The 21,179-nt window shown below is 39.7% G+C and overlaps 2 protein-coding genes across 3 annotated transcripts in view; both read right to left on the minus strand.

Moving 5' to 3' along the window:
• Positions 1 to 712: 712 nt before the first annotated feature.
• LOC132864560 (zinc finger protein 239-like) lies at positions 713 to 2,037 on the minus strand (the record flags this gene model as incomplete). The annotated part of the gene is made up of 1 exon (XM_060897994.1): positions 713 to 2,037. A coding segment is annotated over one exon (873 nt), but the record flags the coding sequence as incomplete, so codon positions are not given.
• A 321-nt stretch (positions 2,038 to 2,358) lies between these two features.
• LOC132901306 (histone-lysine N-methyltransferase PRDM7-like) overlaps positions 2,359 to 21,179 on the minus strand; it is a 45,971-nt gene continuing 27,150 nt past the window's right edge. For both annotated transcript variants that reach the window (XM_060943613.1, XM_060943612.1), the window contains exons 4-6: positions 6,811 to 6,878; positions 6,462 to 6,640; positions 2,359 to 2,374 (exon numbers count right to left, since the gene is read on the minus strand). In XM_060943613.1, coding sequence (XP_060799596.1) covers positions 2,367 to 2,374; positions 6,462 to 6,640; positions 6,811 to 6,878 — 255 coding nt within the window. In that variant the 3' untranslated portion in view covers positions 2,359 to 2,366. The remainder of the gene's footprint in view (positions 2,375 to 6,461; positions 6,641 to 6,810; positions 6,879 to 21,179) is intronic.

The raw sequence follows: 21,179 nt of genomic DNA on the forward strand, positions 1-21,179 counted from the left end.
TAGTCTCATGCTGGAGTACTACACTGATAAGGGTTACAGTTAATTCATTATTTGTATGGTGGTAATTAATGACTAAAGAGCAAAAGAAAACATTAACAGTCTCATTTTAAACATCACTATAAGGTTACAGATTTTAAAACAGTCATAGAACACTGGTCTACAGCCAAAATGCTTCTGAAATAAATATAGTCAAACTTTAACTCTGGATCGCTGAGAACGAAAATGAAACTTAAAATTGTTCATTGGCTCGTTTTCAAGATTGGCTCTATGAATAAATCTATGAGTGGCTTTGGATAGTACTTACTTTTTTGGCAAAACAATGAATGATGCAATCTGAAGCCGGTATTGCATCATACATGACATTAGGTTATTCTTAGAAGTCACTGATGATGCATTCATAAGTCAACTGACATCACTCTGCTGAACAAACTGGTCTTATATCAGCTCAAAAAAAAAAAATCATACAGTACTATGCACTTGAGATCAAGTCTTTGCTTGACAAGAGATGCTCCGTTTCATGAATACAAGAGACAAGCTGCCAATAAATAAATAAATAAATAAAAACCCACTGCGTACACACAGAATAAGGACGAAACCTATTCAGTACTTATACATAATTGTTTTTGCAATTTGGTTCATAATACATTTTATTTATATAAACTTCTTGCTGATTTTCTAGTGTTACATAAAGAGAACAGGTGAAATATCATGTAAACGGACCATAAACACATGAAGAGACCTAGTTTTACAATTTATATTTAAAATATTATGATCTACACAATGTACATAAGTATAAAATTTAAAATCTTAAATATCATGGAAGCCATAGCCAATCAGCTGATTAACTGTCACTTCTAATTCAACACACCAAATTTCATAATAGCCAATTTCATCTATGAAGCAGACAACTTCTGAAAAATTGTTGACCAGTGTAACATGAACAATAAAGTTCAAAGTACAGGTCATTTTCAGTCAAAATTGTAACAACCATATTTAATTTGACAACTTTAAATCATGCAGTATCTCTGAGTTAGTGCACTTGAAGGTCTAAAATGTAACTAAACAAGCAAACATCTTTCCACACTGTGAGCAGTGATACGGCTTCTATCCTGTGTGAATGTGCTGGAGATTACTCTGCTGAGTAAAACTCTTCCCACACTGTGATCAGTGATACGGTTTCTCTCCTGTGTGAATGCGCTGGTGTTGCTGGAGATTACTCTGCTGAGTAAAACTCTTCCCACACTGTGAGCAGTGATACGGCTTCTCTCCTGTGTGAATGCGCTGGTGTCGTCGGAGATGACTCTGATGAGTAAAACTCTTCCCACACTGTGAGCAGTGATACGGCTTCTCTCCTGTGTGAATGCGCTGGTGTAGTCGGAGATAACTCTGACGAGTAAAACTCTTCCCACACTGTGAGCAGTGAAACGGTTTCTCTCCTGTGTGAATGCGCTGGTGTAGTCGGAGATAACTCTGACTAGTAAAACTCTTCCCACACTGTGAGCAGTGATACGGCTTCTCTCCTGTGTGAATGCGCTGGTGTCGTTGGAGAGCACTCTGCTGAGTAAAACTCTTCCCACACTGTGAGCAGTGATACGGCTTCTCTCCTGTGTGAATGCGCTGGTGTCGTTGGAGATCACTCTGACGAGCAAAACTCTTCCCACACTGTGAGCAGTGATACGGCTTCTCTCCTGTGTGAATGCGCTGGTGTGTCTTGAGTGCATTCTGATAACTAAAACTCTTTCTACAATCTGAGCAGTGGTGAATTTCCTTCTGTATATCATTATGGGAAGTATCAGAATGGATAATATCAGTTGATGTTGGTTGATGACTGGAGCATTTGGAGGGGATCTGAAGCTTATATTTAATCTCTCCTGATTCTCGCAGTCTCACGTACTCTTCATAGTGGCATCTCTGGATATGCTTGTCGAGGTAAATTGGAGATGCATCGGAACGAGGGCATGTGGAGCATGAAAAGACTTGCAGCAGAGCGTTCTTTACTTCTGGAGAAATGAAAGGACAAAAATAACAAATTGAACATGAAATGCAACAAGATAAAATATAACAACATTAACCCAATGTAAGGAGTGCTTTTACTGAAACTTAATCAAGATTCTACATGAATTAAGACTGAGACAAAAACAAAAGGTTGCAGACTAAGATATAGCAGCCTCTAGCTTGGAATACTGGGAGATTCAATAAGGTCCTGGAACAGCAGCTATGCACAGCACTGGCCATCGCTCCGTGGGTCTGAGCGACCAAAGGGGAGTTGTTGGTTCCTGTTGGACATCATGTCAAGTCTAGGTAATGGCAAGCCTAGCCTTATTTACATCTCATCCAGGATTGAGAAGGAAACTCAGCACTCACATTCAAGGTTCTAAAAGATCCAAAAATGGGCCTTATTTATAAAACTGGATATGGATAGATTTATTTGCAAATAGTTTCTAGTAGCATTTACACAAGCAAATATGTATTTTCTATCTGGATTTTTTTTATATGGATTAGGTTGTCAAGTTTAAAACACTTATTAATTTCAATTACACACTAATTTCATGAAATTAAGTTTTGTGGGATTTTGTGAAGCCCAGTTGATTCATATTAATGTAATTGATGAAAGCAAGCCAACATCCATAAATTAAGACACATAACAATAGTCATTTAATTTAAATGTAGGCGTATTAAAAAAAAAAAAAAAGGGACACTGCATCGGTTCAGATGGCATTCAAGTAGGTCTGCAGCAGTAGGAATTTCCTTACTGCAGTATTTGAAGAACGCCACGGTGTGATTTGTAGTAATAAAGCAACCAAACCTCCATGTGTTTAATTGTTCGTTAATTCATCAGACGCTATTTGTTCCTTAACATGTTGAAGTTCTTCAGCTGCAAGAGTTTAAAGTGCATATCCTGGACCAATTTATTATTATTATTTTTTTTTATATATATGAAAAGTATGTCCCTTTACACACTCATCCAGAAGAGTAATTTTGCCCAAGGCCATCTGTCGAAAGCAGAAAAAAATAAAATAACAAAATGCGTCTGGAAAAATCCCAAGGGAGTCTGGAGCCACCAGAAGCCACTGCGGAAGCACCAGCAGGCTGCGAGAGCTTGCACAGTTTCAGTGCACAGCCTGTGTAGAGCAAGCGCTCCCACTTCTCTCTCATTGTCCGGTCTTTTGGGAAACGATGAGTACTAATCCCATCATGATTGGTGTTGCTACACCCTCCTACGATACATCTGTTAACCATTTTAATAATTACATGATAACGTTGAAGAAATTTGCAGAAAACCACCAGGTCGTTTTCTCATAAACAAACCAGCGCTGATGTAGGATTCAGAGGGAGGTGTTCCGCACACGACATCACGAAAATCAGTGTTTGCCGGGAAATTCAAATGCCAAGTTTTTCCAGAGGCTGACCGATTCGCCTCAAATGAACTTCATGAATTTCAACTGAATTTTTCTGGTATTCCGCAAGGTAAAAAAATTTCAGAGAATGCAGAATATTATAGATATTTGACCAAAGTTTAATATAAAATAGGAGAATTACATTGATCTTGCTCCTGAATTTACCCATGATATGCACTTTAAGGAGCTAAAATTTAACACAATTAAAAAGATAAGTTCTCCATGGTATGACTCGTGGAATTATTGAATTCCATAAAAATACTAAAATTGTTATTGCTTGTTAAATTGCTTGACAATATAACCATCACATATGCTCCTGAAATAAAGCAAATGTGTTGCAATTGATTTTTATAATGGTTGATGGGTTTGACTGACATCTGCAATTAAAAACTTCGCTTGGTTCAGACACACTGCATGTGTGTTTTCAACTAACTTCTTTCCAGCCAGCTGGTTATATTGCACTGTAGTTATTATAATGCCCCCCCCCCCCCCCCCCCAGTGTTTCTGTAATATGGGGAGGTCTGACATTATCCTATATTATGTGTTTGCTGTGACAGGGCATTTCCCCCCGATTTCTCCCCAATTTTCTCCCTAATTTAGCCATGGCCAATTCCCACCCATCAGCCTCCTCTCCAGTATCACATAACAGCTACCAACCAGGGAGGGCTATCATGTGCTTCCTCCAAGAGAAGAAACACCAGCTGACCATGTTTTACTCATACAACGTCAGGGGGCTGCAAAGCACACTCAGACGAAAGGCCAATCCACTTACTTCCTATTAAATGTGCTCTCACACACCCATGACTGGCCAGTGTAACTGACAGGGCAGAGAAGAGAGAGCATGCCATCTCTCCCTCCCAGAGAGCCCAGACAATTTTGCTCTCTTGAGCTCCCAACCACAGATGATTGTGGCGTCATCAGGATTTGAAAGTGGCAATATCTGGATGATGGGGAGGATGACGGGGACAACACTTTTCTGCTGTGCCACTCGGGATCCACAGGGCATGCATTTTATGCTACTTCTGGTTAAACTGGGCATGATGAATAAAACTACAACAGTATCTTGTAGTTTACTATATACAGTGGTGCTTGAAAGTTTGTGAACCCTTTAGAATTTTCTATATTTTTGCATAAATATGACCTAAAACATCATCAGATTTTCACACAAGTCCTAAAAGTAGATAAAGAGAACCCAGTTAAATAAATGAGACAACAATATTATACTTGGTCATTTATTTATTGAGGAAAGTGATCCAATATTACATATCTGTGAGTGGCAAAAGTATGTAAACCTCTAGGATTAGCAGTTAATTTGAAGGTGAAATTAGAGTCAGGTGTTTTCAATCAATGGGATGACAATCAGGTGTGAGTGGGCACCCTGTTTTATTTAAAAAAAAAGGGATATATTAAAGTCTGACCTTCACAACACATGTTTGTGGAAGTGCATCATGGCATGAACAAAGGAGATTTCTGAGGACCTCAGAAAAAGCGTTGTTGATGCTCATCAGGCTGGAAAAGGTTACAAAACCGTCTCTAAAGAGTTTGGACTCCACCAATCCACAGTCAGACAGATTGTGTACAAGTAGAGGAAATTCAAGACCGTTGTTACCCTCCCCAGGAGTAGTCAACCAACAGAGATCACTCCAAGAGCAAGGCGTGTAATAGTCGGCGAAGTCACAAAGGACCCCAGAGTAACTTCTAAGCAACTGAAGGCCTCTCTCACATCGGCTAATGTTACTGTTCATGAGTCCACCATCAGGAGAACACAGAACAACAATGGTGTGCATGGTAGGGCTGCAAGGAGAAAGCCACTGATCTCCAAAAAGAACATTGCTGCTCGTCTGCAGTTTGCTAAAGATCATGTGGACAAGCCAGAAAGCTATTGGAAAAAAGTTTTGTGGATGGATGAGACCAAAATAGAACTTTTTTGGTTTAAATGAGAAGCGTTATGTTTGGAGAAAGGAAAACACTGCATTCCAGCACAAGAACCTTATCCCATCTGTGAAACATGGTGGTGGTACTATCATGGTTTGGGCCTGTTTTGATGCATCTGGGCCAGGACAGCTTGCCATCATTGATGGAACAATGAATTCTGAATTATACCAGTGAATTCTAAAGGAAAATGTCAGGACATCTGTCCATGAACTGAATCTCAAGAGAAGGTGGGTCATGCAGCAAGACAACGACCCTAAGCACACAAGTTGTTCTACCAAAGAATGGTTAAAGAAAAATAAAGTTCATGTTTTGGAATGGCCAAGTCAAAGTCCTGACCTTAATCCAATCGAAATGTTGTGGAAGGACCTGAAGCGAGCAGTTCATGTGAGGAAACCCACCAACATCCCAGAGTTGAAGCTGTTCTGTATGGAGGAATGGGCTAAAATTCCTCCAAGCCAGTGTGCAGGACTGATCAACAGTTAGCGGAAACCCACCAACATCCCAGAGTTGAAGCTGTTCTGTATGGAGGAATGGGCTAAAATTCCTCCAAGCCAGTGTGCAGGACTGATCAACAGTTACCGGAAATGTTTAGTTGCAGTTATTGCTGCACAAGGGGGTCACACCAGATACTGAAAGCAAAGGTACACATATTTTTGCCACTTACAGATATGTAATATTGGATCATTTTCCTCAATAAATAAATGGCGAAGTATAATATTTTTGTCTCATTTGTTTAACTGGGTTCTCTTTATCTACTTTTAGGACTTGGGTGAAAATCTGATGATGTTTTAGGTCATATTTATGCAGAAACATAGAAAATTCTAAAGGGTACACAAACTTTCAAGTACCACTGTAGTCAGTTTTGCAATAGCAAGAGGTGCAGTGGGCTGACTTCACGTGTCTCAAAGGAAGCTGACAGACTTCACCCTCTCTGGTTGGTCACGGTCATATGATCGAGAAGACCTACCTGGTTGGTGGAACAGGCCAAAATGAGTTCTCTGGGGAATGCTCTAGTTATTGCAGACTGCATTGTACAACAGCTTTCATCCCAGAAACACTGGTAGGCTCAGAAACGTCACGAAATGATGCAGAAAATAACCTCTATAACCTCTTAGACAAAAGTAACACCTTGCTGTCTGGTTGTTCCTGTAGGTGCAGGACTGAGTTCTTTGGTGTACTCCTCTTCATACCACACCAAGAGCTCCTGTCCTGGGTTAATGGATCGACAGCAACGATACAGAATTCCCCCTTGATACTCAAATGCCACAAGATTCTGTTCTTCTTCATTACGGGCACAATTCACATACCTAAAAGAGTGAGGCAATGTTTCAGAAAAAGGTAAAAAATCAGATCAGAGTTACAGACTTGGAGAAAGCATGGTGGAGATATCAATGACATGAAGATAAAGTTCTTCCAACAAATGAGGAGCTGTAAAATCAAATCACTAAAACAACCCAACAGCTAGTGTACTGCTCACCTCATCCAATTCACATGCGTCTCTCTTTTGGCATCGATGTATTCTTCACACTGCATGCTCCTGTAAACCTGCAGAAAAATACTACATTTACTTTTTTTTTTTACACGAAATCAATACAGTGGGGCAAAAAAGTATTTAGTCAGCCACCAATTGTGCAAGTTCTCCCACTTAAAAAGATGAGAGAGGCCTGTAATTTTCATCATAGGTACACTTCAACTATGAGAGACAGAATGGGGGGAAAGTATCCAGGAAATCACATTGTAGGATTTTTAATGAATTAATTGGTAAATTCCTCGGTAAAATAAGTATTTGGTCACCTACAAACAAGCAAGATTTCTGGCTCTCACAGACCTGTAACTTCTTTAAGAGGCTCCTCTGTCCTCCACTCATTACCTGTATTAACGGCACCTGTTTGAACTCGTTATCAGTATAAAAGACACCTGTCCACAACCTCAGTCAATCACACTCCAAACTCCACTATGGCAAGACCAAAGAGCTGTCAAAGGACACCAGAAACAAAATTGTAGACCTGCACCAGGCTGGGAAGAATGAATCTGCAATAGTTAAGTAGCTTGGTGTGAAGAAATCAACTGTGGGAGCAATTATTAGAAAATGGAAGACATACAAGACCACTGATAATCTCCCTCGATCTGGGGCTCCACGCAAGATCTCACCCCGTGGGGTCAAAATGATCACAAGAACGGTGAGCAAAAATCCCAGAACCACACAGGGGGACCTAGTGAATGACCTGCAGAGAGCTGGGACCAAAGTAACAAAGGCTACCATCAGTAACACACTACGCCGCCAGGGACTCAAATCCTGCAGTGCCAGACGTGTCCCCCTGCTTAAGCCAGTACATGTCCAGGCCTGTCTGAAGTTTGCTAGAGAGCATTTGGATGATCCAGAAGAGGATTGGGAGAATGTCATATGGCCAGATGAAACCAAAATAGAACTTTTTGGTAAAAACTCAACTTGTGTTTGGAGGACAAAGAATGCTGAGTTGCATCCAAAGAACACCATACCTACTGTGAAGCATGGGGGTGGAAACATCATGCTTTGGGGCTGTTTTTCTGCAAAGGGACCAGGACGATTGATCCGTGTAAAGGAAAATGAATGGGGCCATGTATCGTGAGATTTTGAGTGAAAACCTCCTTCCATCAGCAAGGGCATTGAAGTGAAATGTGGCTGGGTCTTTCAGCATGACAATGAGCCCAAACACACCACCCGGGCAACGAAGGAGTGGCTTCGTAAGAAGCATTTCAAGGTCCTGGAGTGGCCTAGCCAGTCTCCAGAGCTCAACACCATAGAAAATCTTTGGAAGGAGTTGAAAGTCCGTGTTGCCCAGCGACAGCCCCAAAACATCACTGCTCTAGAGGAGATCTGCATGGAGGAATGGGCCAAAATACCAGCAACAGTGTGTGAAAACCTTGTGAAGACTTACAGAAAATGTTTTACCTCTGTCATTGCCAACAAAGGGTATACAACAAAGTATTGAGATGAACTTTTGTTATTGACCAAATACTTATTTTCCACCATAATTTGCAAATAAATTCTTTAAAAATCAGACAGACAATGTGATTTTCTGGATTTTTTTTTTTCTCATTTTGTCTCTCATAGTTGCGGTATACCTATGATGAAAATTACAGGCGCCTCTCATCTTTAAGTGGGAAAACTTGCACAATTGGTGACTGACTAAATACTTTTTTGCCCCACTGTATATGGCTTTAAAATGAGGTTTACAGAAACAAGAACAATGGCTCATGCCAATATTATTAAGCCTCATGAAGGCTGAATTAAAGGTTTTTGACTGTATCGTAAGATTCACAAAACAGCTGACAAGCTCCGAGATTAATTTAGTAACTATAGGAAAATGCAGGCAAGGCTTTATCAGGATTTAGGCAAAGGAAAGGTTTCTCATAAAAGGCTTTACTTCTGACATGGCAAAGCTGTGCTGTGAATCAGACCTCTCTGATAAATATCTGTCCCTTGTGTTTTGGTCTCTAAACAGACAGCTACAAAAATACACAACTTTAAAAGTCAGTTCTGTCTCTAAATGGGTTTTATATAAAATATTTTTGATCTGTACAAGTAATATTTATTTGGGCGCCAATGTTGTTTTAGTTCAGTGTAGCAGTGTTCATCTTTAATGTAAATGATTTTAAATTTACTTTTAGTCTTATGTCCTGAAAATAGTAGTTACATTTTAGTCTTTTTTTTTTTTTTGGTCAAGATTTCATCAATGGAACTCAATTTTAATTTTAGTCTAATTCTATCAATGTTTTAATCATAATTTCCTCAGATAGTTGCATGGTACTTGTAAAATATGCCCTGCAGTTTTAAGAGGGCCTGTTTCAGCAGGGGTTTAGCCGGATTCCCCCCCAGCATATGGCTGGTTTTGTCACTATGCAGAAGTTACAGTACTCAGCGTAAATGAGTACACCCCCTTTGAAAAGTAACATTTTAAACAAACAATTTCCAAAATGTTGACAAGACAAAGTTTAATATAACATCTGTTTAACTTATAATGTGAAAGTAGGTTTAATAATATAACTTAGATTACACTTTTTTTTTTTCAGTTTTACTCAAATTAGGGTGGCGCAAAAATGAGTACACCCCACAACAAAAACTACTACATCTAGTACTTTGTATGGCCTCCATGCTTTTTAATGACATCACCAAGTCTTCTAGGTATGGAATGAACAAGTTGGCGATATTTTGCAACAATCTTTTTCCATTCTTCAACAATGACCTCTTTTAGTGACTGGATGCTGGATGGAGAGTGATGCTCAACTTGTCCCTTCAGAATTCCCCAAAGAAAATAATTTCTTTACACCACAAAGGTGAAGGCTACAAGATGATCAGCAAAGCTTTACTTATCAGTCAGAATACTGTAGCAAAAGTGGTACAAAAATTTAAGAAAGATGGAACTGCAACCATCTCACAGAGACGTCCAGATTGTCCATGGAAGTTAACACCTTGACAGGAGCGTCTTCTGATGAGAAGGGTTGAAGAAAATTGGCATGCAAGTTCACTCCAGTTACCTAAAGTAGAAAGCCAAACTGGGGTGACTATTTCCCGTGACACAATACGGCGTACGCTGCAGAGGAATGGCATGCATGGATGCCGTCCACGAAAGAAGCCTCTCCTAACGGCCAGGCACAAAAAAGCCGGCCTAGAGTTTGCCAGGGCCCATGCTGACAAAGATGAAGCCTACTGGGACTCTATACTCTGGAGTGAGGAGACCAAGATAAATGTTTTTGGAACTGATGGCTTCAAAACTGTATGGTGTCGCAAAGGTGAGGAATACAAAGAAAAATGCATGGTGCCTACAGTGAAACATGGTGGTGGCAGTGTCCTTATGTGGGGCTGCATGAGTGCTGCTGGTGTCGGGGAGCTGCATTTCATTGATGGCATCATGAATTCACAGATGTATTGCTCTATACTGAAAGAGAAGATGCTACGATCACTCCGTGCCCTTGGTCGTCGTGCACTTTTCCAACATGACAATGATCCTAAACACACATCTAAGGCCACTGTTGGATTTCTGAAGAAGAACAGGGTGAAAGTGATTCAGTGGCCAAGTATGTCTCCTGATCTGAACCCAATCGAACACCTATGGGGAATTCTGAAGAGACAAGTTGAGCATCACTCTCCATCCAGCATCCAGTCACTAAAAGAGGTCATTGTTGAAGAATGGAAAAAGATTGATGTTGCAAAATGTCGCCAACTTGTTCATTCCATGCCTAGAAGACTTGGTGTTGTCATTAAAAATCATGGAGGCCATACAAAGTACTAGATGTAGTAGTTTTTGTTATGGGGTGTGCTCATTTTTGCACCACCCTAATTTGAGTAAAACTGAAAAATGTGTAATCTAAGTTATATTATTAACCTTACTTTCACGTTATAAGTTACAGATGTTATTTTAAACTTTGTCTTGTCAACATTTTGGAAATTGTGTTCATTGAGATATTGTTTAAAATGTCACTTTTCAAAGGGGGTGTACTCATTTACGCTGAGCACTGTATGTGGAGTTAGCCACGACTGTAATGGTGATGAGCGCTATTTTCATATGAAGACGTTACTTTGTTCAGACCAATGCCTTGTGTGTGTCCTGACTCTCATACCCGTTAGAATCCAGGAGCATTATGAAAGCCATGCGAGCAGGGAAGTGAGCGAGTCTAGCAAACCAGATTCACTCCCGCTTCCCAACTACGGTCAGGAACGTGAAAAAGAGGGAAGGCAACATACTGGAATGGATTTTGCTCAGGATATTTCCCCTAGCTGTAAAAATTCCCTTGAGAAGTAAGCTAGGATGACTGTCTGAACAGAACCAGCTATCTTGGGTCACGTTTATTCGTCAGGGCATAATGAACAGAGATTTTGTTTTGCCGTGCTTTTACCAGCCCTCTCTGTGGGCCTGTCATTTCAGGTTCACATGACAGCATACGTGTTCTCACCGGTCAATCACAACCAAGTTAGCTAATGCACATTAACATTCTACACTAATGCAAAAAGCAGTGTGCAGCAGTGAAACAAAAGCCATGGAAAGGTCAAAAATTAAAGGAGGAGCTAAAAAAACAAACAAACAAACCAGGCATTAGAGGCATAGGCTTCCAAATGTTTAAAAAAAAATAAATCTACAAACTGTTTGGGCATCAGCACCCTGAATTGGCCTGCAATGCCATTTTGAAGGACCAGAATGAAGAGCTTAAAATGGACATTAAAGCATAGCTATAGACTAGGCTGTTGCCTCTCGCAGTTACCAGAGGACTAGCCCCCCTGTAACCCTAGCCGTATAGAGAGCATGCACGTGACGTCACGAGGTCACGTGATATTTGTTTATCTGCGATCTTGGACGGCATGGCCACGCATAGAACTTAGACGAACCCGTTCTAATTATCAAGTGTGTGGGAGTAGATCTTTCGAGAATGGTTATATCTTGTTCAGCATTTGGTTGTACCAATAGACAGGGCCAAAAGGAGGGCCTGTCATTTTATAGATTCCCCGCAGACGAGGGGAGACGCGCAAAATGGGTGTCCGCTGTGCGAAGAGAAAACTGGTACCCCAGTTCTACCAGCTGAATTTGTAGTGAACACTTCATATCAGGTAGGTGTAATCTTCTAATTCAGTACTCCTAGTACATCTGTTAAGTTGATTTTCAGATTGAATGATAGCTGCATAGTTGGTGATTTGTGATTTTTTTTTTTTTTTTTTTCAGACAAAAACATACATATTTACAACCCTGTCATTATCTGGAACTGAGTTTAGATTTCGAACATTCTTACGATAAAACGTCCTGCATAGTCTCATGATAAATGTCTTAATGCCACTTACCCGTGAGGTTATCAAGTAGACATTCTTCTTCGGAACCTTCCAGAGGTATAGTTGGGATACCCATCCCACAACAAAATATTTATAAGCTTCCAGGCTCTTGTAAGCTTTGAGGGCTTTGCCAGTGTAACACGATTAACAAGAAAATTGTAAATGTCGTGGTAGGCCAGATCGGGCAAATCGCCGGCACCGCAGCTCCGAATTTCCCTGAACAAGGATTGCGGCAAGTTGTACGGATCTGCAATCCCCAACCTGGAACACTTTTCCACGTAACGCTGCCTCACGTCACCTTCAAGATGCTGAACAAACTTAGACAAGTTATCGCGCGATGTAGATGGGGTATTTTCCGAATTTTCTTGGGGATTACTCCCTGGATCCATTACGCTCGCGCAAGGTAAATAATCCTGAAGCCGTCCAATATGGCGGAGTAAGCACGGACGGATCACGTGACTGCACATCCTCTATAGGTGAGAGGCTGAGGGCTATGGAAACGAAGGTCAGCGCTGCCCAATGTGCCTGACTGCCTGGAGCGGGAAGGACTTTAGAGATGGGTTAGGCTGCATGTTCATTTAAAACTGCTGTAACTTGCCCAACCATAACTGACTATCATATGTACCAGAGATTTCCAAGCTTGTTGGGGCTGAAGCACATCAAAAGGTCAAATCAGAATGTCAAGGCACACCAAATTAAAAGTTGGCTATCGATTATGAAGAATGTCACACACGTTATGATGGGCTAGGTCATTTGCAAAATTTGACCCAGATTGCACTACAGCAGATTGTCAAATAATTATTAAAACAGATAGGTAAAGAGCAATTCCAGCGTTATGGACATGACACTTGAACTCAAAATGGCAACAAATGACCCAGTGCATGTTTTATTGTCTCCCAGAATTTAAACAGGTGTTGCATATTTTAAGGCTGTACCATACTGGAGAAGTGATAGAAGAAGAACAATTCCCATAGTACATCTAGGGCATGCCAGAAAATGCCAATAAAAGATGCGTTATGGATGTGACAGAAAAAGTATCACTTTTCTTGGGTGACTGTACATTTTTATCAAACTCTGTGAAATTGTAAACCTAATGTCGAAATGGAGATATCCGTTTGATAGAGGGGTCCAAGGTGAATATTAAAAAAATCTTTGTTTAAAATATTTTGTATTTCATGCAGAGTTTCGGAAGGAAAAGTCAGCGTTATGGATGTGACGAAATTCCGTTATGGATGTGACGCGTCTGAAATAGACATGGCATATGTTTAGAAAATCAGCAATTTAACCACCATAACCCTTTGAAAAACTCTCTAAATATCAGCTAAAACTATCAAAGTTCTTAAATAATATTTAGGATGGCTATTGTTTTGCTGTTTTGTGGATTTTAGCATACATTTCTGTGGCTTGTGGCAATAATATAGAATTGTACATGATCAAAGTTGATTTTAGCTTGGGAAAGACTGACAGTGACATATTAGGTTGGTTACAGATTGGTTCAACTTATTCACATCTGTAAAATACAGGCCTAGGTGATATCTCTGGGAGTGGTTTTGATGTATTACATGTTGCTTTATTTTTGCATGGTGAGGTTGACATTTACATGGAATTGCCCTAAATCAGACAGGCAATTAATTGTATAATTTATTAAAAACGTGAGGCAACGCTCATTAGTGTTTTCCATGAGTTACCTAGACTGTAGTGAGTGAAGGAAGCATTTTCACAACACAAACACCATTTGATTTGAGAATCAGTGCGTTTACATGCACATCCAAATCGAGCTACTGTCGGTAATCGAGCTAAGGGTCCCAGCAGGGGTGCCAGAGAAATCCAATCCTACATGCACACAAGGAAATCGAGCTATTGTGTGAGGTACATTGTGCACCCGAGCCACAGGTGGTGCTACACGCCCCATCGTGTTGGTACACTTCCGGTTGTCGTCATGAAGAGCTATTCAAGAGTATAAACAAAGTTATCAGTTCCATGTTCACAAGAAGTGTGTTTGTATGTACGAACAGAAGTGTTCCTAATAAAATGGCCACTAAGTTGAAGTTGATCTGTAATGGTGAACATATTAACTGTTAGCCTGCTAACATGCTAATAACTTACCAACTAATTGGAAATGGGTGCGTACATGCCCAGACATAAATGTTCCTAATAAAGTGGCGGCTAAGGTGAAGTGTCATGCCGACCGAGGCTGTTGTGTTTCCCGCTTGTGGTCTCATCACTCGTCACTTCCGGAAGGGGCAGTGCTGAAGTAAGTAGCTCGACTACGTAGCTCGGTAGGGTTTACATGCACTAAGTAGCTCGGCTACAATCGCATAATCTAGGTCGCATAGCTCGATTACGAGAAATCCAGTTTGGTTAGATTTCAGCCGAGCTAAGGTGTTTCCATGGCATTTAGAACTTCAATTTCAGTCGAGCTACGACAGAAATTCGATTTTCTCTATGTGCATGTAAACGCACTGACTGATAACATTAAGTGTCCACTCTAGTCATCCACTAGTCCAAACACAATACGATGGTTATCAATTTAAAACAGCAAACAGATAACATCAATGGAGAAGTTAGCATTGATAATTAGCATTCATCAAACTTGAGCTTAGAGAATGTTAACATCAGCATGTCCGACTCATCTCCTCGCTTTAAAACTGCATGGTTAAATTTGTAGAGTTTTAGCTTATTTGAGTCAGAAAAGCTGCTAACACATCCGGTAGCATGTATTCGTCATTCAAAACACAAGTGCATGCTCTAACCAGAGTTCAAAATAGGTTTATTTTTGGCTAAAATGAAATTATTCTGCATGTTCTCTATTCAATATTTTAAATTTTCTAAAAAAATAAATAAACCAGTTGAACACAGGTAACCACTTCTGCTTCATTTCTTTGAGGGCTGAAGTGTATGCTCTAGTCATTTTTTTAACCGTTTATGAACTGTTAAACTCCTTAACCATGCTTTGTGGGTGTGGCCTTTTTGCTGTAGCATCACCATTCATATCGATACAACCAGTGTGTTTATGCTTAAATTACTAAAGCACAAAATTGTTTTGTGCAAGGTCTTCATAGATCTAAAACTCTTAATTTTGCTCGCAAAGTGCACCAGTTTGATACATTTAATTTTAAAATAAACAAAATTCTCACAGGGGAGCATGCCCCCAGAGCGAGGGCCACTGACCCTAGTTTCACAAAATCCTGAGGGAAACACTATTATTCTGTCTTTTTTTTTTTAATAACTACTGCCAGAGGAAAAGCTACCTGTTCTTTTGCAAGTTAGGGTAGCTGTGAAAGAAATCTCTCTCAGCTCAAACGTAGAAGTAGGTGACCGTGATTATGCAACATATCCTAGAAGCATGTTGATGTTCAAAAATAAACTTGACAGGTAGTGAACTAATGTGGCAAGTGTGTGTGGAAGGAGAAATCATGAGACAGAGAGCTCCACTTTTGAATATAAAAGTGTATCATTGCATATCGTACAATGAAATTGGACGCCATCCTACCAGTGCCAGGGATGCAAACACAGCCATGGTCAAAAAAAGAGTGAGGTAGCGCGGCGACGCGGACCCCCCCCAACCACCACCACACACACACACATACACATCAGTCAGACTTCATTACGGTCCATCCCGACACAAACGAATTTCGCTTCACTCTCATTGACTTTGAAAGGAGGCGAAATTCGCCAATGTTTTTGCTTAATTTAGACAGCCTAAGTGACTGTAATGTTGTGGCTACCATAGGGCTGCACGATTATGGAAAAAATGATAATCACGATTATCTTGATCAAAATTGCAATCACGATTATTAATCACAATTATTCTTGATGTTAGGGAAATCACTTAAATTTTATTTCACTATATTCAAACAAACAATATGAACAGCTTTCAGTGCAGAATGAAATTTAAAAGAGAAATTCTGATTTCCAAATGACAAATAAATGAAATTTATCCAAGAAATTACCAAAGGATGAAGGAACTGAAAACTCAATTGCAACAATTACAAAGCATTATACTGAGGCCTACAAGTTTTTAGCTAGAAAGACCAGCCTATCAACATGCTCTGGCTTTAAACATGAGCGAAGACAGGTCACAACATTGCCTCCAGTGCTAAATAGTCTGTTGTTCCGACATAGTTAGCTTTTCTCTCTCACCTCAATCTGTTACCTACTCTCACGCCATTAGGGGGCGAACCGACGCATGTAAGGTTTCATTACTATGACTTGGCTTGCTTGCTTATTTAGGCGGAGTAATGAAACCTTACATGCGTCGGTTCGCCCCCTAATGGTTTGGCGGAGTACTGGTCAAAAAGTGCTTGATCACATATGCAGCAGAGCTCGCATTTTAAATGGAAATAAATCGCGATTTTCATTTAATTTAATCGTGGCAGCCAAAATCGCGATTTTCGATTAAATTTGATTAATTGTGCAGCCCTAGGCTACCACAGATGGATGTATGCACCACGAACTCATATAACACACACATGGGTTACACATTACCATTTGATCACTCGATGTTCTAAAATAGCAGCTAGTCGGGTGCTAACGGTTAGCATTTAACTAAGCCAGACAGCCACAAGCTTTAATAAGACCAATTCTTGCACGTATAGAACGGTATTACGTCACTTAAATATTATCTAGGAACAAAAAACAAAAGTCATTAACCCATGTAGACACTACATTGAGAACATATACAGTCATCATGCAACTCCTCAAATAACATTACGTTTTTCAGGCATTTTTTACCCCAAGGATAGGTCATGGCCAGCGCTCGAAACTAACGGTGTCCCGACGTCCCGGGGACCATAAAAAATGTCATCGGGACACAAAATTATCATATCTGGGACAATGGAAAAAAATAGATCTAGAAAAAAAGTTCTACATTAATATTATTTACAAAGCCGTAACACATACGTAGACATTCACCTAATTTGTCAATTTTAATTTTAAAACGTTAACAGCGAAAAATACATAGTAGCTACACTTTGGATGCACCTGCATCCGTAGGCTACAGAGCAGCGCATTCTGTTCTAGAATCTTCGGCCGGAGTCCGCATTATATGGACTTGGAATGGAATTGCTACTGCACACGCTGCGCCGACTCTTGCCAGAACAAAAATGCTTAAGTGGTTGAAGCGGACCGACCGCGGGGAATAAACTGAAAGCCCAGACATAACGTCTCCGGGACCTTCAGGATCCAAAGTGTCATCGCCTGGTCTGCAGGCAACGCTAGCAACTGAATGAACTTAATGAACACTGTTAGACACGTTATAAAATACAACAGGAATGATGTGGATGATATTGACGGAAGATACCGTTCAACAGAATAAGTGAGTTTTCTTGGTGTCTTTCTAGTTCAGAAAGTTTAGTCAGTCAGCAGCACAACTAGGCTCGGACCTGGCACTATGCTGATGTTACTAACATTTGCACCCGGCAGCGAAAGTTCATAAAATGGATAACGGAAAGTTCATAAAAATGGATAACGGTAATGGATAACGGAAAGTTCATAAAAATGGATAACGGTAATGGATAACGGAAAGTTCATAAAAATGGATAACGGTAATGGTGAAAATTATAAGTTGGCCTTATAAGTGCCAACAGATATTCAAGGTATAAGTAGATGAAATGAACATAAAAGGGGTCTTATTTTCAACTAAAGTGTACTGCAGATGTAGGGAGTTGAAACATTTTCTGAATGAGCTAGTTAGCCCCTTTAAATAAACGGGTATCTATTCATACAGTGAGATCGCCAAAGTTTAATAAACTGAAAATGCAATAACTGTAATTTTGAAGTAGATGATGTATAGGACATGTGTCGCTTGTGTCTTGTGACTTATTGTAAAAATGATATAAAGGGTTCAAAATCACATAGTTACAAATATAATAGTAACTTCATATGATAATATTAACCACTGGTTATTTCAGAGAGGAAAAAAATGGGGACACTATTGCTTCCATTCGGGACAATACAACACAGAATTCGGGACCACTGGGGGACACAAAGAAAAAAAGTTAATTTCGAGCCCTGGTCATGGCTAATATGGTTAGATGAAGGAGGCTAGGTTACGAGAGACAAAGTTTATATATATATATATATATGCACAATTATTTTAACACTTGCGCTTTGATTGTAGACAAGTAAATGACTTCCACTTCAACGCTGATCGTTTACTCCCAGTCACCGAGGCTCCAAAGAAATACACACTAGTAGATGAAATTCAGCAAGTTGATAAATGAACACACCTATCTGAGGAAAAGCCCGGGAGTCACGTTCCTTAGCAACCAGATTGCCCAGCCATCGGTTCCATCCACTGACAGTGTAGCAGCTAGCAGTTTGTAACGGAACGCTGTTGAATATTATAATAGCAGCCAGCAGCTACACTGTCAATCTTACTATCTCTGCTGTCAATGGTTCCATATATCCACCAGGGGGAACCAAACGTTGCATGGTCTGCACAGTACTCGGGTCTATCATTACTACCAGAGTGGATTACCGGAGAGCAAACCCCCCCCCCCAAAAAAAAACCTCTTCGGATCTGCACGAATTACACAAGTCGCCCAAAATGCCGGGGAAAAAGCGGAATGCGCTGAAAAGCGCGCCGTTTGCACGCCTGAGTGCAACATCTGCTTATTGTAGATTTAATTATTTATTTCGGTCATTTCAACTTTCAATAACATACACACTGGTTACATACATATCAGCAAGAAAGACCGAAAAGGATTAGACTGAAGCAAAAGCTTAATGCGTCTACCCTCATCACATTTCATAAATTAATGAATCTTTTTTTTTTTATGCCAAAGGAATTAAGGAAAGAAACAAAAAGGGAAAAAAATAAAATTACAATAGTAACAATAGTATCGGTTACATTTTGTTCAATATAATTTTACAGCTTTCAATTTCAAATGAACACCAAAACATACATATTGGATTTTGACATTACGTATTCTGTAGCGTTACATATCAAGTAGCTGGATCAAATTTAAATCAAACCATTTTTTTCCAAACATATTTCATATCTCAGTTTTGTATTTACTGATAATCTTATGTTTGTATGCTTTTTTAAGGCCTTTAAGTGTATTACACAGTTTAATTTCATTTTCAAGACCATTCCATAAATTAACTCCTGTTATAGATATACACCTCTGTTTCACATTTGTTCTGAACTTTGTTTTAACAAACATATGAGTTCCTCTTAATTCATAATGACTCTCTGATTTGAAAGAACCTCTGAATACAGTCAGGGATAGTTTTATTTTAAACATAAATTGAGCAATTTTGTAATCCACAAAATCACGAAATTTAAGGCCATTCAAGTTTATAAACAACTGATTGGTTGGTTCACTATAACATATGTTGTGTATGATCCTAATAGCTCTTTTCTGCAATATGAAGATCGGGTTTGTGATTGTTTTACATGCATTTCCCCAGACCTCCACACAATAAGTTATGTATGGAACAAGCAGAGAGTTATAAAGGGCGTGCAATGATTTTTGGCTTAGAATGTGTTTAGTTTTATGAAGTATTGCAATAGACTTGGACATTTTTGTTTTTACATGTTTAACTTGACTTGACGGGTAGTGAACTAATGTGGCAAGTGTGTGTGGAAGGAGAAATCATGAGACGGAGAGCTCCACTTTTGAATATAAAAACGTGTCATTGCATATCATACAACGAAATTGGATGCCATCCTACCAGTGCAACATCTGCTTATTAAAAATAAAGAAATAAAATGTCCATATAATATATATTAACAACTCAGAAACTCTAAAAAGACATACATGCACAAAACATTCACACACTGCTGTTTTTTTTTTTTTTAAATTGCACAGTCCCTTTAAAACAAGCACTGTTTAGTGCAGTTATGGGTGTTGGGTAGAAGCTCTTTTTTGGTCTATAGACCCCTTACACTGACATCACATTTACGTTAGCAACGGTCACTCACTACCCTACCCTATACCTGGGGGACAAGCAAGCTTTGTTTACATACTGTTCACATACTGAAGCCAAGCAAAGATGTCAGACGTCCGTTGCTGTTGTCTGAAGAAAACTACAGCTAAAAAAGCTCTACTAACGGATTACTTGGATAACCTTAGTCATAAAGAAGTGAAGGATACATGGAAATTAGAGTTTATTAGTGGCTATGATCTGTACAAAATTCCTCAAAACCAATGGAGTGACGGTGCAGATTTGTGGCCTAGTGTTAGCTACATGTTGGAATGTACTTTCCTTTTCCGGAAGAATCCGGACATGGAAGAACAGTTTAAAAAAAAAAAAACCCTGCACACCCCACTATATAAACAAGAAAACTTTGAGTAAAGAATTTTTACCGACATCAGCTTTAGGGAACAGAATGCTGCAAAAGCCTGAGCATTTACTCTTAAAGGACTACTACTTGAACTGTGGGCTAGATGGTATTCCCGGCCCGCCATGTCTCAACAACCTCAAGGACATCAAGTTACAGAGCTATTTGCACTCATTCATACATTGATATTTATGATTTGTTAAAAAAGAAACAAATCTCTGAAGTATTATTATTTATAAAATAACGTTATCTTGCTCTAGACTTTCAAACAATGTTGTAAGATTTTATTTTAATTTTATCTAATAGTGGATGGTACAATAATTACAAATGCAAACAGAATCGGCACATTCCAGTTGTAGCTGTAGTCATATAGCTAACTATAATCATATAGTTAACTATAAATCACCCTTGTAATAATAATTTTAATAAACTGTTCATGTTCAGTTCCCTCTTCATTTATTCTCTATTCAAAAGGCACAACTGAGTCACACAGGTTGATAAGTGTGCAACAGACAGTAACAATTTTATCCAAAATAGTTTTTCCTGCGGGCGGCACGGTGGTGTAGTGGTTAGCACTGTCGCCTCACAGCAAGAAGGTCCGGGTTCGAGCCCCGTGGCCGGCGAGGGTCTTTCTGTGCGGAGTCTGCATGTTCTCCGCGTGGGTTTCCTCTGGGTGCTCCGGTTTCCCCCACAGTCCAAAGACATGCAGGTTAGGTTAACTGGTGACTCTAAATTGACCGTAGGTGTGAGTGTGAAT

Source organism: Neoarius graeffei, chromosome 17 (genome assembly GCF_027579695.1).
Source record: "Neoarius graeffei isolate fNeoGra1 chromosome 17, fNeoGra1.pri, whole genome shotgun sequence".
NCBI classification, from domain to species: domain Eukaryota; kingdom Metazoa; phylum Chordata; class Actinopteri; order Siluriformes; family Ariidae; genus Neoarius; species Neoarius graeffei.